General features: G+C 29.7%; 2 protein-coding genes across 5 annotated transcripts; both read right to left on the bottom strand.

Annotated features, from left to right (window-relative positions):
• Positions 1 to 2,829: 2,829 nt before the first annotated feature.
• LOC119687859 (potassium voltage-gated channel protein Shaw) lies at positions 2,830 to 19,619 on the bottom strand. 3 transcript variants are annotated; one of them, XR_005253275.1, is made up of 9 exons: positions 19,412 to 19,619; positions 14,078 to 14,669; positions 13,887 to 14,004; positions 12,520 to 12,714; positions 12,247 to 12,465; positions 11,152 to 11,755; positions 10,951 to 11,079; positions 6,613 to 6,809; positions 3,073 to 3,159 (listed from the first exon to the last, which is right to left on the bottom strand). XR_005253275.1 is itself a non-coding variant. In XM_038102377.1 (8 exons), the coding sequence occupies exons 2-8, from the start codon at positions 14,332 to 14,334 to the stop codon at positions 2,987 to 2,989; spliced, it is 1,695 nt and encodes a 564-aa protein (XP_037958305.1). In that variant the 5' UTR covers positions 14,335 to 14,669; positions 19,412 to 19,619; the 3' UTR covers positions 2,830 to 2,986. The 3 variants fall into 3 exon arrangements, 1 of the variants encoding a protein (XP_037958305.1); XR_005253274.1 differs by lacking the exon at positions 6,613 to 6,809 and adding an exon at positions 9,068 to 9,775 and having other exon boundaries at positions 3,081 to 3,159; XM_038102377.1 differs by lacking the exon at positions 6,613 to 6,809 and having other exon boundaries at positions 2,830 to 3,159.
• Positions 19,620 to 21,147: 1,528 nt separating this feature from the next.
• LOC119689065 (glycerophosphocholine phosphodiesterase GPCPD1) lies at positions 21,148 to 24,203 on the bottom strand. Of its 2 annotated transcripts, none has more exons than XM_038103806.1 (6): positions 24,137 to 24,203; positions 23,706 to 23,858; positions 23,352 to 23,615; positions 22,189 to 23,294; positions 21,506 to 22,129; positions 21,148 to 21,430 (listed from the first exon to the last, which is right to left on the bottom strand). In XM_038103806.1, the coding sequence occupies exons 3-6, from the start codon at positions 23,554 to 23,556 to the stop codon at positions 21,296 to 21,298; spliced, it is 2,070 nt and encodes a 689-aa protein (XP_037959734.1). In that variant the 5' UTR covers positions 23,557 to 23,615; positions 23,706 to 23,858; positions 24,137 to 24,203; the 3' UTR covers positions 21,148 to 21,295. The 2 variants fall into 2 exon arrangements, with proteins under 2 accessions (XP_037959734.1, XP_037959735.1); XM_038103807.1 differs by having other exon boundaries at positions 23,706 to 23,815; positions 24,137 to 24,176.
• Positions 24,204 to 25,573: the final 1,370 nt, after the last annotated feature.

Genomic DNA, 25,573 nt, shown 5'->3' with positions numbered 1-25,573 from the left:
TTATTAATCATATCCGGTGTTCAATAAACTTTTTTTAGTATTCACTTAAAGACAATATATCAACTGTGGTATACAATTTTGCTTAACAATTTAAAAATAATTCTATAAAATTTTTTTTTTTGTAATTACATGGAAAACAATAACGAAGTTTAACAAAACGATTAAATATTAAAAATAAAATTTTTTTTAATACAGTTCTATGTATATTAAATTAATCCGAGCATGATCTGCAGTATTATATTCTTCAAATTATTTCTTAATATAAATGTTATTGCATTTGTTTAATAATATAAGCACATTGTTATATTGTATATATAGTATTAATAATATTAATATTATAACAATCTCTATATTAGATGAGATGGCTCCCTGTGGTGCACAAGTTCAATAGTGAACTTAGTGGAAAGGCTTAGATCCCGAGTTATAAATTTATTCTTTCATTAAGATTATATTTCTGGTTATTCTTGAATATTGAAATTGCATTTAATGGATCACAAATTGAACACTAAATTAAGTGTATAGGCATGAATTTACCCTTTTTGAAAGATCATTTAAGATTATTTTTATGGATATTGATTTGGGGCTCTGTGAAGCACAATTTATGCACCAAATTTGAATTTACTGTCAAAATTTTTTGCCCAATCGAACATTTCTAGAGCAATCTAAGATGATTGTAGTTGTGTCAAATCACAATTTATTTGTCATCATATACAACAGCTGTTCATTTCAGGATAATCTGTCTGCTCCGGCAAAATATCTAGATTGTTATAAATTACTCTGGAGTGTTATACAGATTTACCAATCGAAAATGGAAATTGCACTAAAAGTGAATCTCGATTAAAAAAGTTACCCCAGATTTAGCAATCGATAACGCCATTAATGTATAAGCCTGGGTCCTGACATAAATCAATTCTTTTTTAAGATTACTTTTCTGGATAATCATGAATATTGAAATCACATTAATTCATCATTAAACTTGACGTATAGACTTAAATACTGATTCATAAATTTACTGTCTTTTAAGATTATATTTCTGGGTATTGATGTAGGGCTCTGTAAAGCACCTAGTGTACAGGCTTGGATCCTGACTGATGAATTTATTCTGCTTTAGAATTATTTTTCAAAATATTGAAATTGTGCTACGTATATCACAAATATAACACTAAATTCAGTGTATAGGCTTGGATCCTGAATCATAAATTCATTTCTTTTCCAGATTATTTATTTTTCTAGTTACTGCAATTATTTTGATTTCATTTTGATTATTTATTACTTTTTTTTGAAATTGTTATTGATGTATTCATTTATTCTTATTATATTTTTATTATTTCTAATATTATAATTCATTTACTATTATTTTACATAAACTAATATTATATTATTTATTTCATTTTTATATTAGACTTTAATAATTAGTATTTTTTTTTTTTTTTTGAAGAAAAGAAATAGAAACGATTATAATCATATTTATATATTTTTTCTTGTAAATTAAATATTATTGCTTTAATTCTTTTAATTTTTACCTTTTTAATTAGAAATTAGAATATATTATTAAATTTCGACAAAAATTTATTTATTTGTATTAAATTTTGATAATCTAAGCATTCCATTTGTTATTGTTGTTATTTTTTGTCTTAATATCATTTTTGATTTTTTAAATTTTCTTTATTTTAATTTTAACTTTTATATACAGTACAATTCCATTAAAATATTATCGCATTAGTAAGGAATTCGAGTTAAATTATAATTATAATTCTCATTTTCTTTAAGCAGTCATAGTTTGTATTTAAGTATTTATCCTTTTGTTTACCTGTTCACCTATCAATAAGGAGTATTCGCGGAATCGAGTAACAAGCTCGGTGATCGACTAATATAGTAACATCACAGCAGCAACAACAACATATATTTCAAGTACACTTTTTTTGTTGTTGACACTTTATACTGTCACTAAGTTACTCGAGCACCTACTTCATTACTAAAGCTCCTATCCTTAATACGTCAGCTCCTAATATGTTAGTGGTTGCAATACGTCAGCTTATGCTTTTGCAGAACTTCAGACCCGGACACGTGTCAAGAAAACTGTTAACTAAGTTAGTTAACTGAGTTAGTTAACTAATAGTATGTATGAATCGAAATTCGTCTTCAAGATAATGTCAGTTTATCTAATTTTAGTTGATTTTATAGTATTTTTTAATAAATGAGCGTCGGTATCGGTCTTTTCGTCCAATATCTAATCAAGAGACGAAAAATGATTTTTTATTTTGGATAATTTGTAATAGTTTGATGTTATTTAGAAAAAATGTACATCTATATAAAAACTTATTTAAATTTAAAATAATAGTTTACAATGTTTAACTTGTGACCTTCTTCTCTGTGCTAAGTTCGTGACTCAGTTCAGATACATCGTATATGTGTTTAGCGTTATTATAACTAGAAAATTTATGAAAAAATTATTGAATAATGCGGCGCAGCATAGCATAGCATTTAATATTATAAAACGATTTATTTATTCACTAAATATATATACAATACTCTTAATGAAAACTTTCTAAGAATTATTCACTTACGTACGATATCATAAAAGCCTATGTACGTAGAGTTCAACGTAAAATGGGACTATAGCTAACTTCTGATATATCATATTTATATGGTTTCTGATATGTTGTTTTGGCGCATGCTTTCTGAATATATTTGATATATGTTAGATTCTTTTTTACTTAGAATTAACTTTAACCTCCATTGTTATTATATATATATATATATATATATATATATATATATATATTATAAAAAATATTTTAATATTAAAAACTTAAATTTTAAACGAGTGAAATGAGAGATTTATATATAGTATAATTACTGCAATGGATAAATTTGTAAATCGTTTAGACGTACAGTGGATCGTCCCTTAAGTCGATGAGCTTTAATAAAGCGTATATCGCGTGTGTGTATATAGCTGAATGTAATATGTATGTATATATATAATTTATAAAAAATTTTTCTTTGTAGAATCTATTGTACTGCGAGCTAAATCCCTTGTATCTTTAGCTGTGATTGGTGGACCTCGTGATTGAAAAATTGGTTTACCCATCGCCAAAGCTGGATTTAGATCTAACATAGTTCTTGGACTCATAGCAACAATGCTGGCTCCAATAGGTCCTGTGAATAACAATCAAAACTTTCTGATATTAATTTCATAAAATCATAAAATATAAATATAATTTAATTATAATTTGCAATTACTAATTTAAATACACAATAATTAAACGGGAAGCAGTTTATACATCGATGGATATATGTACACAAGGTATAGTTTAATATATATACAAATATATTTATATATTCATATATATATACATATATTTGCATATATGTATATGTATAGAGTGTAATATATTATGAAATAAAAAATGTGGCATTACAATTTAGTCGAAAAATTAACATGCATACGAAAAACATAAAGTGAGTAGAGCGTTCTAATTCTGAATCAATAATTAAAGGATTGAGACTAATATTTTCCATTCAACGAGAACAATATATTTTCTTAATAGTAGTTTTAGAAATAAAATGAAATAAGAAATGATAGATATTAATAAATAATTCAGATTCCTTATAAACCTAAAAATCAGATCAAAATAGTAACTGCTTTGCATTAGATTATATGTATATGTAATCACATCTTTAGTTCCCCCGACCCTAAGAAAGTTTGACAAGAAGAAAATATGTGATTAGTACAATATATGAAATCAATAAGAAATCATAGATAAGATATGTGATAAGGTTGAACACAGTGAAGTGGAAAGTACAAAAATGGGTGTTGTGATTGTTATAGTCCGTCATGAAATTCCGAAAGTAGACAGCTATTATCAATATTAATAGATGTGAATAACGAAGTGTAAATAAAGCTAATACTGATCTATAGTTACAAATATTTGCCACATCCAAAAGTTCTTTTCAAAAGTAGTAGTTAGTTATTACAAAGCGTTAAAATTTATAACTATCAAGAGGCTAGATATTGACTAAAATTTGGAAAAGTAAAATGCTTCGCTAGACAATCGTTCTTCTTTCTGAACAATATTAGAGTAACATACTGTAGAACGTATTTGCGATAATTAAAGTCACACATTTTCAACACTTATGCAACAATTATTGCTCTATGAGAGATACGAAGGCAGGGATCGATAAATAAACAAAAGTGTAGTTCTACTCGCAGAAAATTAAAATGTGTAAGATTAGGTTTAAACACTTATCACCGAAAAAAGCTTACACTTGAAAAATTGGTTTCTAATATTTTCAATAAAGTAGCATCTTAACTTGTGAGCAATATTAACCAACCATTTGCATATATGGTATAATGACTCTGATGAATCTGTCTAATTACTCTTGAAGTTTTAAAATGGAAGCTGTAAAAAAGGATATAGAATATAGTGGGAAGTATATAGTGTTTTAAATTCCAAGCATTCTTTAGGTACTAACTGAAATCGACAAGTTATATGGCATGCTACTTATGATTTAATAGTTTATCTATCGCTTCGTCTAGTCTGGAATGAATTTCAAGTCAAGTGGTTGACTAAAATATTATAAAATATAGTGTCGAGTTCAAAACACGGAAAAATGTTAAATAAACAATATATATAAAATATTGACCTCATTTAAATCACTCATAATTGTATCATGAGTCGAAGTCTCTCAAAAGATGATGCGTTATTTTTTAAGATCATGCTGTTGGAGAGGGAGGTGATGATGTTAATAAGATGCGATATATAAGTAAATAGTAAAAACTCTAGAAGTTTGACTAGTGGAAATAGTAAAGAAATAGTCTATATGATGCTATACACGCCCCATTCCCTCAATAGAGTAATAATTCTACCGATTATTTTTAACTCTAAGAGTCTTTGAGTTTGTAGTTTTTAATTATCTTATTTTCGATTTAGGCATCTTAATAAAAGTGTAGATATCCTTATTAATAGCCATACCTTTATACCGATTTGTGCCATATTTATGAAACAAATAATTAAATTTATACAAATAGTAGTACCATTGAAAAGTGTTCTAGTGCTTAGGACTATAATTAAATCTGTGACATTTCCAGAACTTTGTCAAGGTGATATTGTATGATACAGAAAGATTTTGAAAGACGTAGTATCCAAAAGAATTGCAGGGATGATTTTCTGAATTGTGCCCAAAAGGAATGGAAAGTTAGTGTTGGGAAGACTATTGAAAAAGTATTTGTCATAATAGATAAGTTATACACATTTGACACTAAAAAAACAAATTAATATTTTTAAATCGATATATTGATCTTGAAATATATTAATTTTTTTTTTTTTAAATTAAAAATGAATTAATATCTAATAATTAAAACTTAAAAATTTGTTATTTCATTCTCATTCCAATATAAGCTGCTATTCGAAAAAGACATTTCTGATTCTTTTCACTTTATATACTTATTCTATAAATCTTTCTCTGCCTTTGTCTCCTTTTTTTCTGTGCTTGCTTTTCATTTCGCCACTCGAAAAATTCTCATTATTAAAGTTACAATCTTAATTTTTTAGTAGATGGCATATATAATCATTTTCCCTTTTTTCTTTCTTACTCTTTTTTCATCTATTTTCTTTAATTTAATTTCAAACGTATAATTTTTTGTTATTACAAAAGGAATTCTACATTTTTTTCCTTTCCTACTTTAATTCCTTTATAATTTTATTTTATTTTACTCCTTTCCTTTAAAAGGATAGGAATATTCTTTTATTCCTTTCATTTTTTTCTTCTATACATTTCTTTTCTTTTACTTCTTTATAGTTTTAAATATATAAATATTTTGAACACTTATAAACCTCATGGGGGATTCTCTTCCATTATCTTTCACTGATTACGCTGCTAAAGATATCTTTAGTTTCGTAAATAATAATTTTTAATTAAAATTCAACATAAAAATATATACTTTCTTAAAACATATATAACAAATAATAGGTACACTTATATCAAAAACATTATTCTTACTTAACATTCTCACATAAAGAATTTGTATATACATATAAGTTAAGGTTCCAACATGCCGACTATACATGCAAAATTCATCTATAAATCAAAAACATTCACAATAACATTCAAAATAAACACAAGTCCACACAGATAAATACACTTTAAGATACAAGAACAATGTTTGCAACTTCGTATGTGAGATACAAAGGTAACAAAGGTAATGTTTATGTATAGCTACTAGGTTCATGCAGATCTATTGGAGGTGCTACAATATGTCTAGATACTGAAGACCTTTTACTATTCTATTAGTAAACACCATTGTGAGCATCTATGCAAATTTTCATTTCAAACAATATGTATCCGAATTGTGCTCATAGAGGCTTAGGTATAGGCAAAGGCAAAGGCAAAGGAGTTCGTTATATGAAACATTTTCAGGAATAGCTACAAACTACGTAGTATGTAAAGTATACTGAGTGATATCTCAGCATTGAACAAATTAATTACAGGAAGTCATTAGTCTAATTAAGGATAGATAAATGTGTGATGTACGTAAAATAGACTAAAGATGCCAGTTTCACTATATAAAAGATATAAATTAATAATAAAACAAAGAAGTTTTTAACACACCCTCCCAGTATCCGCTGAATTATGTTTACATATATAATTTCTCAATATTCGATTTGTTACTTGTATTTGTTCTTAATATATTTATTGTATTATCTATATTATTGTATCTTTTATTGTTTGTTCTTTGCAGTGGCAATACTGAAGGTACGAACGAGTACATTTGCAAAAGCAATCTTAGTCGAAACTGAAGGCCATATCTGAAATACACAAGAGTTCGATCATAAGACATACACACAAATATGTTAAATATATTAAAACTCCTAATTTGCTATTATTGAAAAGGTGCATCCACAAAAAAGTACGTTAATATATATCTTACTTAAAATAAAACATATAAATATATTGTTAGATTAAAGGCTGCACAATGCAGAATACAGAATGCAGATACAGTATATAGAATGACGGCACATGAAAGTTGGCGCACCGCATCGATGCCTTAATAGAATAACTGGCTGATCTCTTCCAAAGCAGGTGTAGTTCATTTATTCACTATTGAACCAAACGATTCTAATTTAAAGCTTCAAGTTCATTGCATAATACATATTCTTAGAAATATTATAGATACTTTATCTCTCAACTCCGATCTGTGCTACAAAACCCATATTTCTATATGAACCAATAGCAAATTAGTGCAATGAAAGAATTATTGATGATATCAATTGATTTATACTTCTTGATTCCGCAAAAGGTGATAATTTATGAGTTTTAAGCCTTTGAAAGATTAAAAAGAGCAGTTCCAGATTAATACTGGAAGCAGCCTTGATAACATTTTAAATTGAACTATCGCCTGTTAGTCGATATATAACAGCCAGTTATTCATAATGTTTCTTAAACGCTATGCATAAAATTGAACAATACTTTTGTGTATGGTCAGTAATACTCTTATAAGGGTGCAGTTTCCAAAAAGAAACCGTCAAGTTATTAAAAAACTAAAAATTATTATATAAATTCTGTTCAAAAAGTACTAGGAATATATATTTTCAACGCTGCATACCTTAAAACAAAAATTTTATGTATAGTATCAAACATATTTAGTTTGTTAAATAATAAAAACTTATCCTTCAATTATCATAAAACTTAATATATTTTCCACTGTCCATAAAACATCGAAAAATTATAATTAAATAACAATTGGTTAGGCCTGGACCTATTTTCAAGGTAGGTACTTGGAAGAGAGTTCATTTCTTTCGGCCTCAGCTCTTCTTATCTTTAATGATGTTTTAGCTGCATGCTGTATCAATAGAAAATCAAAAGTTTATCATTATTGCCAATGGTTTACGCTTTACCCAATCTCATGTAAATAAAACTAATAGATGGCGTTGAAAGTAGAAGAAGAGAGGAAAATGTTTTAAGTGCTTCTTCAGAACATTGTTCACTATGTAAATTCAGACACTATAATTTCAGAATATACTTATTAGCAGAACCAATAATCGGATGGTTGCCGAAACTGACTTGTAGGCCACCAGTTATGTTAACAAATTTAGGGAGAACAGTATTTTTTGAGCAGCGATAACTGTGTATTCGAACATTCGTTGAAATTATATATTTGTGAGAAGTTTTTGTCCATGACTCACAAAATCAGTTATTGCAAACAGAATCAATTATCGGATAATGCCAGAAATTGACATAAAGCTAATAATGTTAACAAATTTTCGGAAAAATCAAATTCGAAATACTATTAATTCGTAAATGTCAATTGATGAGTTTTTAAACTGCTTGTTAAAAAAAAATTAATAAACAGATGTCGTAAATAATGGATTTTAGAAGCTGAGAGTAGTTTTAACAAAAACACTTCTCGCATTTATGATACACTCCTAGTGTAAATAGATCAAATCATCGGATGGTGTGAGAATCGTTTAGAATTCTCGACTCACGCAAACTTATTGTATAAATAGATCAAAATTGTTAAAAGTGAGAATCTTCTAGAATTCATGACTCACTCAACCTCATAGTGTAAATAGATCAAATCATCGGATTGTATTAAAGGTGGGATAAGAGTTATTATTAGTATTAACAATTTGAGAAGAACATTTTATTTAAATGTTTCAAGTGTGTAGACAGTGTCAATTGATGGACTTACTTAAAGCACTAGCGCTACAGATTGACATAAAAATCGTCATAGGCATGTAATGTCAACACATTGTTCCTAATATTTTTTAGATGTCTTAAGAGTATGTCGTTTAAATAACTATATTCCCAATACTTTTTGAATAGAATGTAAAGTGTTTATAACATGAGATATGAACACTATAGTTACTCTTTGTCCAAAGATATACATAGCGATCAGCACCATTCACACCACATGAAGTAACAAAGAAATATATAAAATAAATGAAAAACATTACTTAAGAAGAACAGAAGACAATGAACATACAACAACATTTAGATTATTTTACGCTGTGTCGTGTCATAAATTGAAATTCAAAAAATTTGGCACGTGCATCTCCCGACGTACCATTTCGTGGGCTACTACGGTGCGGTCCCAGTTCAACAGTGATGACATTTGTGTAGTGAATTCTTGTAAAACGACTTAGGGTGTGTATTATGTTTGAAGCTGAATAGAATATTTTTTTTTTGGTTCACAGCTGTTCTTTCTAATGCTGGCCGATCCACAGTATCTTGCAAGTTTCATACGATATTCATATTCTGCTATAGCTGAGCAATTTAGGGCAACGTATATATTTTATCTACTCTTCTATAATTTTATTTAATTTTTTTTTCTTTAACCATATCGCTATACAGAACATGAATTTTGGTTGTATGGAGAGGTAGGTGTTGATTTTTGGCTTTGGTTGTGGTGTTGACGTTTTTAATGGTGATGATGATAATGATGGATTTTTCTGATGAATTTCAAATTTCTCTAGCGTCGATTATATAAAAGTGATTTAGATATGAATAAACTATTATATTATTGTAAATATTTTGTAATTATTCTTAATATAGGCGCAGTCTGGCTTTCTTCCTTATCACTTGGTTTATATGTATATTATTATTATGCATACGTACGGAACTCTCTACATAAATTTGTGTGCTTATGTGGAGTACTCGTATGTAACGCTCATGATTTGGTTGCATTCGTATATCTAGCAAGAACCGTTAAATCTTCAAAGAAGTCTTCCCATTTTTCCATCACGTGGTTTACCAAGCATATTGGAGTACTCATCTATTTACAATGATGGGAGATAATACAGTCAATACGTATACATCGAAATTAAAACATTTCGTAAAGGTTAATTTAAAATTATATACATAAATAATATATGGTATATATATATATATATTAATAAGAATCTTGAGAATAATATGAAAAAGTTATTATAAGTAAGTAAATTAAATAAAAATTTTATAACTAATATTGCATCAAATATTGATTAAATTGATTTACATACATAGTTTACAAAGCGCAGTTTAAGATACTTAACGAAAATTTTTACTGATAACTGAATATATAATCCGTTAAGTTTAGGCTAACAGAAAACATTATATTTTTTTATTTTACATATTATATTTTTACACTATCGTATAGCGATTAGTTATGATATAGCCAAATCGGATAGTAATAATGCCCGTTACTCAATTAGTATTTGGATCTAATGCCCGATTTACGTACGAGTATTTGAAACGATGCATATTGTCTTCTGGACAATATATCAATTATAATGCAATATTTACTACAACATATGCATATTGAAAGCTCTCATATTAGCAAGCCCATTTCAATTGTAAAAAATTACACAAACATATATATTGTTGTTCTAACGCTACGATTTCTTTACGAATTACGATTTTTGGTGCTCCCGTCCACACGGATTTTATTAAAATCTACTTTTCTGGGCAAAAATTTCTTTGTTTGTGTAATCAATGTAAAATTTTATAATTTTATGCTCCTATATCTCGACAATCGTTTTATATCGGCATATAGAAAAAATTTGCCTCAAAATAATAAAATTGTTTAACATTTGTCGTCAAACCACGGTACTCGGAAAATCGTTATCATGTTGTCTTTATTACTGCGCTTTAAATAGAACTGCTAATAGTGCTGATGCAACATATAATATGTCGGGACCTTCAATCGCGAATAGGGTGACATGGGTTGTAGTGCATGTGCGTAATTGTTGGCTTGAGAAACGAATAGTTTATAAGCACAGTTTTCGCTATACTTTATACAATATATTCATATAAGTTTTGGTTTTGAGTTCATATATACTTATATATATAAATAAATATATATATATATAAATAAGTATATATTATATAAATAAATACGGATGTTTTATAGGTAAGATAAATCTTTTGAAAATAATTGTACAATAAATTTTATTTTCGCAAAGAACGAACCTGATTTTGGGCTAACTAAATCTTTAGTTTTGTTATTCATTCTTCTTGGTCCAGTTCCGCTTGATCCCATAGGTCCAGAATGTGGTCCAGACCCAGGCGTGCCGCAACCACTCACACCTCCTGGTTGGCCTTAAACGCATTATGGTTAATGATGGTTAATGAAATAATATTATTATTTTTTATTCTGAATTTTATTTTTACCTGGTAGCCTTGGTGGACGGGGCTGTTCAACGGGAAGAACACGTCTACGTTTCTTGGGCAGTTTAGCTCGGGCTTGTGTATGTGAATAGTACATTGCAAAATTGCTAACAATAACTGGAACCGGCAGTGCTATAGTTAGTACACCAGCAAGTGCGCATAATGCGCCAACAAACATTCCTATATACGTTTTAGGCACCATATCTCCATATCCAACTGTAGTCATTGTGACTAAGGCCCACCATAAGCCTAAAGGTATGCTATTAAAGTCATTGTGTGGATTTGGTTGAATACGCTCCGCATAATACACAAGACTTGCGAATATAACTATACCGAGTACTAAAAAAAACACCAGTAATGTAAGCTCCTTCGCCGAAGCCCGAAACGTCTGTATGAGTATTTTTAAGCCGGATGAATGGCGCGTGAGTTTGAACAAACGCATTATACGTATTATCGAGAAAAATTCTAAAATGTCGGCGTTTTCAAGATGAGAAGCAAAGCGCTGAAGCACAAGATCGATATAAAAACTAAGCGTTGCTATATAATCTATGATGTTAACAGATGACTTTATGAATTCACATTTATTTGGCGAGGATATGAATCTAACCTAAATTTGGAAAGGGAAAGAATCACATAAGTTCTCATACACATGCAAATATATTTTGGTATACACATGTACTTATACATATACGCACAGACACATATACTTCAGTACTTTTTTATATATATATCCATTTATTTCCGATGATCCTTTCGTTTTTTAAACAATTTTCGAAGTTCTTGCAGATATTTTTTTTTTATTTTATTGCAGATATTTTTTATTTACAAATTTTTTCAAAAATATATCACAATATATCATATATCACATTGTTTACAACTCAATATTAGTGTGATACTAAAGAAAAATGTCCTCTTTAAAATTTGTTTTTAATCACTAAGGCAGCTACTTGCTTTTGTAAATTACAAACTGTGGCTAAGTGATGATATCATAACAAACAAGTATGTACAGTAGCAGTTCTACTTGGGACATCTTGCGAATTATTGAGTTACCATAAATATCTATAAGTACTACATATGCTAGGTAAATTGTCCACTTACCAAAATCTCGAATGTGAACCACGCATTGCACACACATTCAATATAAAAGAATGCGATATGTGCATTGGTTTGGAATTTATCTAAAAACCACGAAGTGCTTCCATTCGCCGTACGTACTGTTACGTTTCTAACAACCGGAACTCGCATATCGGGATGCGTTTTGAGGCAGAATGATAAAATTGAAATGCAAATAAAAAATACTGAGACAACACCTATAGTCTGTAAATCAATATAGAATTAGTCTAATGGATCTAATTGAAAATTCACACTTACCTTAGCTGCATTGGAACTATATGGTTCGTCAAATAATGACCAAATGCGAGGTTTCATTTCCTGCCACCAAGATAAGGTACCTTTATAGTAATCTTCCTCGAAGCCGAACTTCCTTGCCAATTCCTCTTCGGACGGTTTTTCTGTATCAAGGTCTAAACGGTCTAATACGGCAAGGGTTTCTTGAGTATCTCTATGCTGAAATAGTATTGTAAATATGTTTTATATTATATATTATTATATTATTCACATTATTCATATGTAGTGTGAAATGTTTAAAATCAAATGTTTTTAATTTTTTAAACAATTATAAATTATTAACATATATTTTAAAAATATTAAACATTTCTTCATACAAATGTTGTTAAAAGTAAATAATTTAACGAATTGCCAACAAACATAAGATTTTATGTTCTTCTATTTTCAATAGAGCGCAATCCGAAACTAATCTACAATTCCCAACTAAAGAACCTTCCATACCAAAAGCACTTTATATAAAACTGGTATCTGTTTCTAGCACATTAAGTAATGGCGAAAAGCCGGATATGAAATCTTAAGAGGAAGTTGCATGAGTGTATCCACATAATATAGTGACCAGATGGATAACCGGTTATACAGATGATAATCAGAATGAAACCATAATGTGCTCAAAAGAGGCAGTAAAACTAACCGCAATTGTTACAAGGCTATGTCTCTACTATGTGACTAGTATTTAAAAACATTTTAATTGACAATAGAATAAATGTGATTGCGAATTTTATATTAGAAGAGAATCAATGCTGTTTTTACAGTACAAACGGAAAACTACTAAAGATTAAATATTCATTATTACATAGCCCAATACCCAATTGCAATGATTATTAATCGACTTCAAGCTCCCATTTCACATTTTGCAGATTAAAAATCAGAAACCCTCTGCCAACACAGGTAGTATTCAGAGAATTGTCATCATTACTATTGATAACACTTAGATATACAACAATTACAATTACGTGTAAAAATTAATCTGGTATCAAACATCATAACAAGTTATCAAGCGTTATGACCACAATCGTGAACCAGTTCGGAACCCTTACGGTTTTGATACGCTTTTGAATATTGATATTTCAAGAACTTGGCTACGTCGGCATATAGCTTTGCTGATTGTCAAATCAGGATGACGCAGAAATTGAAATTGTCATTGCCGGCATTCGCACCCTATATAAAGTGTGCAAATAATAATATAATATGATTTGAAACATTTGCGTGCTTTTGTTAACAACCAATGATTTGATTGTAAATATAAAGTCAAATTTGCCAAAATCGAATAAAATTTATAATAACTAATAGTAATATTTTTATAATAAATTAAATAATAATAAATATAGTACCTGAGTGTAAGTCATCCAACAGCATGGCTCTACCTGGTTAGAATCTAATCCCCAAAACTCAAGTTCCTCTTCAAATAGAGGTCCGCAAACATCTGTAGGATAATGCAGTTTGCCAGTTCTGTAAAAATTAAATTATTGTATTTATCACATCAAAATGACTTTAAAAAAAATGCATATAAAACTTTACCTACCTATAGTAATTGAGGACTTGAGCAAAAACTCCTGGATGCCGATCAAAAAAATATTCATTCAATATAGGATCGTAGTTGGCAAGGGCTTCAGTTAACCGAGACAGGCGCGTAGCGGGAATCTTTTTCAATGTGGCTTTATAGGTTTCATGCCGAATGCCGCCCACATTCAGCACAACCCGATTTTCTGAATCCATATTTATGAGATTCATGGCTGCATGCGTAAAATACAAGTTATTCAATTTTTGATAGTTTTCCATATACCAAAAAATATTTGTGCAATAAAGAAATGGTGCTGAGATATCTGATATTTTCTAAAAATACCGTGTATACCTTCTTCTTCTTCTTGATATTCTGTAAATTTTTTACAAGTTATTATTGCTTAATCTAACCTATTTTTTATGGTCCCTTTAATGTACTCCGGTATAAAAATAAGTTTTAGATTCTTTCTCCACATTTATGGCATCAATGAAATATGGTATCCATGTCTGTTAAATATGTCTTTGACTAGTTATATATTCATTTTACAAAGCAATTTTTGCTCAAATCGTGTTCGCTTCTGTAATGACTTTTCCATGCCAAAATATGAATGGATCTAAAACAAAAAGAAATTATTTTAATTATTACATATTTCTTCATAGTTCTTTTTTTTAAATGTAAAAAACATAAATATATAATCATATAAATGCAGATTTCTTTTAACGCAAAACGCAAATATGAATAAAATTAGTTTTGGCTTTGGCAAAGGCAAAATATCCATCAGACAATATATCCTTTGGACAAAATATCCTTTGAACAAAATATCCTTCAGACAAATATCCTTCGGACAAAATATCCTTCAGTCAAAATTATAAAGAATTGCGCCATAAAAGGGTTTTACATTAGAAACGTAGGACTGACTAGCAATAAGTACTATACCAAAACACCTGGATTGTTATTTTAATATGAATATATTTTTAGAAGAGTTGATATGTCTAATTTTGGTTGTTTAAATATTAACAAGCAAAGTTAGTGGGAAAATGTTAAGGAGGGAAAAAATTAAGCAGTGACTTCATCAAGTCTTAAACCCTCTTTCTACATTTTTTTTACAGGCTGCCTTTAATAACAATCATTATATTGCGTGCACTGTATCTTGCTTATTAAGTCGGATCTTTTTTGTGTATTGGTTGTATTGTCAGTTACATATATATTTTAGCTGCTATAACTTACAGAAAGTCCATGTGGGTATACTGACATACTGACAGATATACCAACTTATAATAGTCTGCAACACACAAAAATAATATTAAAATATATCATTATAAAACAAAATTTTAAATTCCAATTTTTGTTTGATGGAATAAATATGTTATATAAAGCTGAAGAAGAACATTACTATATTCATCCAACCGATATTATAGAGTTCCAGAACTGGTATTTTATTTGATTTTGCGAAATTTCTGTTATAGTTATTATCGACGTTAATATATAGGAAAAACAATTATTATCTCTCATTGGATATCTTGTTTTGAAAATTGTGAATGTAGTTGTATTTCATTTTAGAATAGTATTCCAATAAAATAGGTTAAAACTTGGCTACAGTGAAGGCATCTTTCAAATGGAATTGTGTGAAAGCTTTTCCTATAAAAATACGAATTTACGTCATCAAAATGATGCAATACATCTCACCCAAATCTGAACCGGTTCTTTAAACCATTTAAAAATATACATATTAGAAGAAGGGTGACCGATTTTTTATTATATGAGAAGATAGTCTACTGAAATATTTTTTGTCCGAAGCTTACAAAATACACAAAAGTTATTATAATCATAAGATAGATGAACTATTCGAAGAATATTACAATCTTTTAGCTATCTTATACCAGATCTAAAAATATAACATATATTTTAGATATATGTATCATTAAACGATTTCAGATAAAATAGTTGAGATATTTAAGATAGTTGTTAGATAGATTGGAGTAGCGGCCTTGTTTCTAAATAGCTCACTTAAGATCAAATTATAACCCATTGTGGGACCACAGGAATAGCATTCGCGGATATATAGATTGAAAGATCGGTATACAACCAACGCCTAAAAAGGTAACGACTCCCCCATTAGGTAAAAGAAAACCAACCTGACAGTTCCATAAACTTGACTAGGTTTCTAATATTAAAGGATAATAGTTCGTTCAGGTCGTTGAGAAAAGGGATCGCGAAAATTTTCAACCTTATTCTAGCTAAAGAAGGGCACTGACATATGAAATGAAGCATTGCATTCTCCTTGTCCTCAGAGCCTCAGCCTCAATAAAAGACACTGTAGGGTAGACCTAGTCTCATAGTATGTCTTTCTCTTTCGCAGTGGCCCGTCAGCACAGATACCGTAGTACTGAGCAGGTTCGGCTTTAGTTAATGCAGTGCGTTTCTTGTCCAAATTAGATCAAGTAAACCTAGATATCTGACAATGGGGTTCATTAGCCCTGTATTGCTTGGTTATCCTCAGGTATTTTTGTTTAATTGCCAGTTTAACTGTAGCAAGTGGAACGGCAATATTTGAGAAGTAAATGTCAGGGAGAAGAACCTCTACATTGGTAAGCTCGTCCGCTCTGCGATTGCCCGTGATATCACTATGACCTGAAACCCAAATGAGTTAAACCTGGACGCACCTAGCTAGGTCATTGAGGGAAGCACGGCAGTTTTGAGTTATGATTGATGTAGTTAAAATAGTGGTTCAGATCTGTTTGGTAATGGAATTTTTTTGTACAGAACTTATATTCCAATTTTTTTATTGTTACTTTTTTAAACAGGTAAAAAATTAGAATGAGTAAATAAAAAATTGTTTAGTGCATTAAACAATTTGGTTATTTCTGCCTAAGAAAAGTAAAGACCAAGACAGTTTAATTAAGTCTATAATTTTACTTGTACAGTACATTTGCGAAAAATAGTATAAGTAACCAAAAATAATGTTATTTCTATTTGTTCGAATAACATCCTCCAGAAATCAACTTCTACAAGGAAAAACCTCAAGAATCCTAGTTTTACATAATCGACAAATATCTGTAAGAAATAAGTTCGAAAAATAACACAAGCCTACAAATTCCCTCATATGCCATGTGTTAAAAAAAATAGTGAATCTAGTTTAGAATAAATAATCATAGTAGCATACAAAATAACATCGGTTCTCAATGGATAGTGAAGTAGGCACTAAAACACTTGCCATGTCACTGTTCAGGCTTATCGAAATATAAATTAAAACTTATGGACTCAACATTCATTAATTTATTCAACGTTAAACATTGAAACAAGTTAATTTCTAGTCTTTAAACGCCTAACCTTTCAAAATTACGAAAAATGTCTAATCAAAACGGGTCTCTTAACCAATTGAGAAGAAGTCAATCCTCCTTCCATTTACCCTTCCTATCTAGCTAAGCTTGTTTTGATATCTTTTTTGTTTATATCAAATTTATATATGCGATAATGATACGTAATAAATTATTGTGATCTCGAGACTAGTATTTTGATAATTAAAAATATTTTCCTGCTGGAACTTATACAATCCAGTAAGTATAAGGAAAGTGCATTATAAATATTGCATTCATATTGATATGTACTCAAAATGTGTTAGCGGAATTTTAATTCAGCTAGAATTGGATGAATAAAGCTAATTTAAAACAAGTTTAGGTCCTTTATGAATTGTAAAGCTATTTCTTTTATTTCTTTTATAAATGGTGTTCGTTGTACACTGAAAATTCTCTTAACGGATACCTCTTTTAAAATGGACATCCTTCTATAAACAAATTTTTTATTATTCCTTATTTGGAACTACTTAACCTTTTATAACCAAGCACCCATCTTGGAGGAACAAAAATTAGCTAAAGATTACTATTGCCTACTTTAGAACTAATGTTTCATACGACTATTTCAATGTCCAAAGTCCAACTCCACTGGGCCATATATAATACGAGGGAACTATCTTCACTACGAAAAAAAATACACAAAATTAAAATCACTTACTAGTTGATTGCTTTAGTACTTCATATTAAGCACTAAAGAATTGGGTAGTGAGCAGGCGAGTATATATAGCTGCCATTTCGTCATAAATAGAACAAAATGAAAAAAGTAGGACTTGAAATTTACACAAATCTCTGTACACATAATGGCAAAAAAAAAAAAAATACAACACGTAAATTTTCTCAAATTATAAACACTAGAAAAATCAAACCGAGTAAGCAAGCAAGTATTTTCTGGACATTTTGGCGCGCCCACATACTCCAACCACACACACACATACATAAGTAATTATCATACCCCCGTTGAGGTTTGTTTTATTTATTTATTTTCTTATATATGCCATCCAAAAGTACTTGGATGTGAATATACTTAGATATGCGCACTTTTCACCTCCACCTCCGTCCGCTTGGCAAGCAGTTTTCGACACAAACACACGCACACGTACTTATAAATTCATCCTCACTTACTAACACACGGAACGGGCCTTCCAGGAAAGGGAACAACAAATGAACAATATTTATAGTAAATCACCACATTTCGTTTGACGGCGTTTAACTAATTTGCCTAATATCGCATTCCCGTTCCCGTACCCGTACCCGTTTCCGTTCCCATCGTTATGTTTTCGTTATGTTTGAGTACGAGTACTGAAACAGTTTTGTACTTTTCGAATTGCGCTCGATTGCAGCACCAATTTATTTAATATTTTTATTTGCAATTAGAATACGATTTTCCGCGAAAACATTGTTATTTTGCGGTTCTCATTTTATTTCGCTTTACTTCTGAATTATTCACATTAAATTGGAAATGTTTGTTTACATTGTGACTAAGAGGAATACGAAATGGGCAGTGAGTGTTTCGGAATTTGGGTACAGAATATACGAATCTGCATTTGCATATGCCTCACTCTATGGACGTACGGTTTTCTGTTTGTTTTATATTTTCAATTTTAGTGAATTTAATTACTTCATATTTGTTTACTTTTGAACTTAAATGAATTTTGGTGCGTTCGACTGAAAATCGGCACGGCGATTGCATCGATTTTTCTCCAAATCATGTGTTTCTCTTTTACATTCACTTTATTTTCTGATTACTTATTTTGTTTGGGGCTTTTAAATGTTTGTAGTTTCACGTTGGATACGGGATATGGGAACTTCACTTTTTAAAATCAGAGGTGCGAAACTCAAGCGAATAACTCCACCTCATCGGATAGGCGATGAAATTCACTTCAGTCCTTTAGTAAGGATTTTTACACTGTACAATATCTTTAGTAAAACTGTCGTTTCAATTAATACATTTATTAAAATAAACAATTCTCATTAGAATTACTTAGTTTTTTTATTTCTTTACCTCTAATTTTTACTATGTAAATTTTATATAAAATATGACTAAATTTCTACGTTTTTTTATTATAATAGTGATTTAGATTAGAACAAACTATGTGCTCCCGTGCTTGTGTCCGAAAAATACTCAAAAGTCTTATTTCATTTTTATTATTTAAACCATTTTGCTTCAACAACAAACTCTGATACCAATTATTTTGATACTCCCCATTCAATTCAACTAACAGTAAAGCGAGTACTACGAATGAGTACGAAGGAAGATATTTAGTGCTGTGTAGCAGTGCTGCCAGCTAAACCAATAAATTGTCAACTTTTAGTTTTTCCATCCAATATGTTGTTATATACAACAAACGGTGTTGCCAAGCAGAACAGGATAATTCAAATAATTCGTTAGACTGTGTTTACACGAATGATGCCCACGAAAAGCATCAATCGTTAAAATATTTAAGCAAAATATTGTAATTTCTATTGAAACAAAAATCACACAAAAAAATTGTAAAAAAAATCTTTAAGTAGTTTTCCAATCATCTTATATAAAAATTCAAATAATTATGTATATTAAAGTTTATTGTTGGATGTACACCGTAGCTGGTCTATGAAGTAAACCGATATATTTGTATAAAAAATATGTTCTTAAAATATATTAAATATTTTAACAACAATTAGTTATTTATTAACAATTTGAATGTTAGGAAACCAACCATAAGCCCGGTTAAATTAAATAATTTCTTTAAATTCTTTAAATAAGAATAAAAATAAAAAAAAGTCATTTATCGAATTTTAATTATTTTCCTTTAAAGGAGATTTTTTTCAGTTTATATAACTGATAATTTACTATTTTTGATTGTTTATTTTATTATTTATTACTTAAAGCAGAGTTTTACACAGTTTGTTCTTCTTAAGCAGCCTTGTTTAGTCCATCGCATTTCCTGGACAGTGATGACGTCAACCTCGCTTCAACGTCTGCCAGTTGAAAAAAAGCACCTTCTTTATGAAGGGTTCGGATATTCCAGGTGTATTTTCGTAAATCATTATTTTTTGCTTGTTTGCAGGGGTCGTCAACATTCGAGGTATTATTGCATCTTTTATTGGCGGCTATTTCTACGTGACGGGTGACCAATCATATACACAACTCAAATTAAAAATACTGGGTAAAACTGGCTGTACGCACTATTAGTTTATTACCCAGTGGGTGCTAGATAACTATCCAGGAGTACGATGTGGAGGTTGTACATTAATCTAAATTAAGAAAGACAAGAATTGCGCTGGCATTTTCGAAGTTAAATGCAGTCAGGCACGTCTTGCGTTTGCTCGTATGCAGTAACATATTATTTGTTATAACTATTGTAACTGAGTATATATTGAATCACGTGCTATACCTTTTACTGGTATAGAGATGATTAACGAGTAAAGTAAAACACAACTTTTGATATTAACTTAGATTCGTTTTATTATTACTATTTACACAATATTTCAGTGTTCACGAATGAGAATAAGGCATTAAAAGTGTTCTTAATAAGAAGAAGTTCTTATACTGTCTTTTTAGTGCTTAGATCAACTTCCCATTTAAATTAAGATTATTGGTTTATACTAAGATGAATTTATTTTCAACACATACTTCAACACATACTTTGATATAAAATATATCAAAATCTCATTAACTGAATTCGTCCATTTTGGTTGGTTAGTTTAATAAAATATCAAAATCTTTTTAACAATTCATTATTATTTCATATGGTTTCTTTATTTCAACATTAATTCAATTGTAAGATATATCAATAACAATGGGTAAGCTAAATTTTTAAAAATTATAATACACTTATTCTAAATTTTATGTAAAAAAACCATAAATTATTTAGGATTTCATTTTATAAAAAAAAAACATTTAATATTAAATTTGATCGACATCTGAATTTAGGGAAGCAGATCCTGCAGTTGGAGAGTGCCATTTTTTATCTATTTCAAGTGCTTGCATTTTTAAAAGCTCTTTTTGACTCTCCTTAGCTTCCAATAGAAACACACTTCGCTAGATTAAAAGTTGAATATGGAACATTTAATCATATTGCAAAAAAAAAATATATATATAAATATTTATACATACCTTGACTTCTTTACTAGTTAATATATCCATTTTATCGTATATTATGGCGTGCAAGCCCAACTGTTTAAGGAGTTTGATTGTGTCTTTTGAATTGTTTTCATCTCCCCAACAAAAAAGTATTAATCCTCGATTCTTTGTCAAATTAACTTGAGTCGGGTCTCTAAGTAAGTCTTCAGTATGTGCAACAATTCCTAGTAACTCCATGGCTAATGAATGAAAAACAGCAGTTTCAAAAGAATTTCCCCTTGGGTCCATGTATTTGATATATTTTGTAGTGTTGCCAAGGCTAAGAAACATAACAGGATACCGATTTTGTTTGAACCTGAGCATAGTGCAAATATCTGGATCAAAGCAAGAAAAGATTATGCGTCTATTAGCACCTTTACGCCACACAGTATCTAAAATACAATCTATGTATGAATTGCGATCAACCACAGGTTCAAATTCTTCTTCCATAGTGCCGTCTTGTAACTTTTGAGACCACTTGACTTCAATATTGAATCCAATATGTGAGTCAATTGCATCTAACACGTCAGATAGTTGCGGAAATGGTTGATGTTCTTGTAAATCATCGTTAAAAAAACAGCGAACTTCGCCTGAGCGCCCTTCTTCAGTATGATAAACCTAATAATTTGTTAATGTAAAATATCGAAAATAAATTTTAATCTTAATTTTTAATTTACCTTCAAATTTTTAAGCTGATCCAATGTAAGATCACGTACAGGTAATTCCAGAAAGCCGTTTTCTTGTAATGTATGTTTAGATTTAAGCGAAACATATATTTTAAAATCATGGTATACGACTGGTACCAAATCTTTACTCAGTTGAACATCGAATTCAACCATATCAGCACCGTGATCAACTGCATTTTTTAATGAAGCAATCGTATTTTCACGTATTAGACAATCGTTTGCTTTGAAGCTAGACCCAAGTCCTCTGTGACCTACATCTAAACCTGCCCATTTATCATTCCAATAACGAGAAAATGAAACGCGCATGTCAAAATCTAAAGATGAAACTGGTTGTACTATAAGGTACCCGATTCGCATCATACCCAAGGGACGGTGTGTAGATGCGCATGTTATTGGTACTTCTAAGCGCCCTTCAGAACTTTTAAATAAGTTTGGTAAAACATATTGATACCCAAAATGCAACGGGGGCTCATCTCGAGACACTTTCGAACTATATGAATAAAAATCAATCAAATAAGCAGTACTTTCAAAATCACCAACTGTTAAGTGAAAAACAACAAGATCAGTACTTCCACAGACTGTTCCAAATTGAGGTTGTAAATGAATTTCACTATCATCAGCATTTAAATTAGTTACTTCATTGAATCCGAATGATTTATAAGCGTCATTAGCGTTCTCCTTAGTATCATGTGTATCATTGGATAAAGAATCTTCGACAGATAAAAGTGAACTCCCGGCTAAGTGATTGTTATCAGAAGTACTTGGAATCTTCAAATGCATAGGAGTTACTTTAACATATAATAGTCTGCGTTTCATACGTTGCTTAAAAGTAAATGGGGCATTAAAGAATTTCAATTGAACAAGCGTTTCTGTAGTAAGCCAACCGCGGTCTACTTTTTCTACATCGTCAATTACACCAAAAATATGTAAGCATGTTTCTTTCTGTTCTTGTTGTAACTGAAGTAACCGCGGTACCAAATGTGTCTCCCATCGACGCACTATTAGTTTTTCACTGATTGGATCAATTGCACATACAAAATAACGATATTCTACAGATTTATTGTTTAAATCCATATTAGCAAACCACACATTGTGCTCTTCAAAAATTATAAAGTTTCAATAATATAAATTGAAAAGACAATTCCACAACTTACCATCCTCCTTGGACATAATTTTGCAACCTTCTAATTTCCAATTTCCAATAGCACTGCAATTCCCCACTATTGCCAAATATTCATTTGATAATAATGTTTCACGAATAAGAACTCTAAAATTATGTCGATAGAGGCCGTTTCTGTCAGTATTTGGCAGTGAGGCGTTAATGGTATGAATGCTGCTATACTCATCAAACTTATCCATATCGGCTTTTATTACAAATTTACAATTAACGGAATTAATATGCTGCTTACTAAGTGTACCTAAAAAAGCATCAAATGAATCAATTTCTGCATATATAGCTTCAGAATTCAAAAAAATGAAATATTAGAAAAATTAATTAATTAACTTACATTACGAAGCAAATGCAATCTTTTTGCCTCCTTGCAATATTATATTGGGCTTATCCTGAAAAACAAATTCCAGATGTTGTCAAATGTTGAGAATCCAAGGCAATTCGAAGCTTTTTTGATATGAGCACATATTTGTTATAAGAAAAAATTTATCTTAAGAACAAAGAAGTTAAATGAAATGTAGTGTAAAATATCAGATTACGCGTTATAACAAAAAAACAACTGCTTAATCATAAGAATTATTTTTTTGCTATGAGCTTAACAGGCCACACCAGCTCATTTTTGATATCAGCTTAATAAAAAACACTGTCATAGTCTTAACTTTCTGTAGCAAGTCGTATTGCTTATATATACTTTTATTAACTTATAATAATTAAGTTATAATAATCAAAAAATAATGCTAAACACTACGAATAATAACTAAGCAGTACCAAATTTATTTTGAACCGACGAACACAGCAACGAGCAGTAGTACAAAAAAGTATGTTCAGTGGAAGCAATTTTTTTTAATGCAAGTTGATAATACGAAAGGTATGTTGATATTTGTAAAATAATATGCTGTCAAACTCATTACTATTAATGTCAATTATTATCTGACAAAAAAAATTAGCAATTGTGTGTAAATTTAATTTGTGCTTACATTTACCATTAAAATGATCGTGAAAAATTTACTTCAATCACAAATGTGTTCCTATAGTTTTGTTAGTAGAACTTTTAAGTACAATTTTTATCTTGATTATTTTAATAAAGCTCAAAGTAAAAGAGCTCATATATAGCAAAGTAAAAATTAGTGACTCATTATTAATTCAGATATTATTTTTTATTATTAATTTAATTTATAGCTAACGACTAATTTCAAATTAAATATTAACAAAAATCAGCTGGTTTTATTTGTTTTAATATTTTTATCAGCCACAATATTACTAATCCGAACTTTAAATTCAAATTAATATTATATCTTATTATATCTTATTGCGCTTTCTAATTAAAGTTTAAAACTAAAAAACAATTGATACAAGTTTTATGTCCAGTAATGCATTTAGTATATCAAACACTTTTCACAATTTTACTAAGTTAATTTATTGATCACCATTTTAAAACATTTCCCACATCCACTGTTGTATATTAAAATCAAAGAATGTTAAAATATACGCTTTTAAAAAATTATTAGCAATCAAAATATATGTTTTCTTAACGAAATATGGACCGAAGTACGTTCAGTGCACTTGAAAAAATTTTAAAAGTTATTGTGCAACTTTTTAGCAATCACCACGATCTTCTATATATTACTATATACAAGTAGTCGCAACATGCCATGTGTTAGCATGAGAAAATCTATGTACAAACACGCAAGATAAATTTCGCATGCAATGCAACCACAGCCTAATTTGCACCTTCCATTTCGCACGACCGAATGAATTTCAAAAAAAAATATTTTGTTTAATCAAATTTTCGCACGAGAAAGACAACACGTTGCGCGAATAGTTCTCATCAGCTGTAACCACTCACATATGATTACGTACATTTGATTTGTTCGCACGAACAGGCAAAGCTTAATTCAAATGCAGTGTAACCGCAGCTTTATGTGTAATAGCAACAAATGTAGAAATATTCAAAAATGTTTTGATTTTTCATCAGTCTTCCTCGTTTTTTTCGTATGCAATCGGATTTTTATAGACTTCCATGCAAATTTTATTCTGTGTTAAGTCATGGAAGTGAAAATATCGTTTCATTGCGCGCATGATTTTATTTTGTAGGTACTTGAAGTATTTTTTACTGAAGAGCGTTCAAGATGATGTCGACATTGAATGAAGTATAATACCAAGCGACATCGTGCCAGGAATGATGTGTAATATCCACTTAATACT

This window comes from Teleopsis dalmanni, chromosome X (genome assembly GCF_002237135.1).
Source record: "Teleopsis dalmanni isolate 2A chromosome X, ASM223713v2, whole genome shotgun sequence".
NCBI classification, from domain to species: Eukaryota; Metazoa; Arthropoda; class Insecta; order Diptera; family Diopsidae; genus Teleopsis; species Teleopsis dalmanni.
This window is presented reverse-complemented; position numbering and strand designations above follow the sequence as displayed.

Bases quoted from the DNA above. Each gene is read 5' to 3' on its own strand.
- LOC119689065 (XM_038103806.1), bottom strand. From the start codon at position 23,556: ATGGATAAGTTTGATGAGTATAGCAGCATTCATACCATTAACGCCTCA. The intron at 23,295-23,351 runs GTAAGTTGTGGA...TAATTTTTGAAG, and splicing joins AATTATGTCCAAGGAGGATG to AGCACAATGTGTGGTTTGCT. The intron at 22,130-22,188 runs GTAAATTAAAAA...ACAAATTATTAG, and splicing joins ATCAGCTTAAAAATTTGAAG to GTTTATCATACTGAAGAAGG.
- LOC119687859 (XM_038102377.1), bottom strand. From the start codon at position 14,334: ATGGAAAACTATCAAAAATTGAATAACTTGTATTTTACGCATGCAGCC. The intron at 14,005-14,077 runs GTAGGTAAAGTT...TAATTTTTACAG, and splicing joins CAAGTCCTCAATTACTATAG to AACTGGCAAACTGCATTATC. The intron at 12,466-12,519 runs GTAAGTGTGAAT...ATTGATTTACAG, and splicing joins ATAGTTCCAATGCAGCTAAG to ACTATAGGTGTTGTCTCAGT.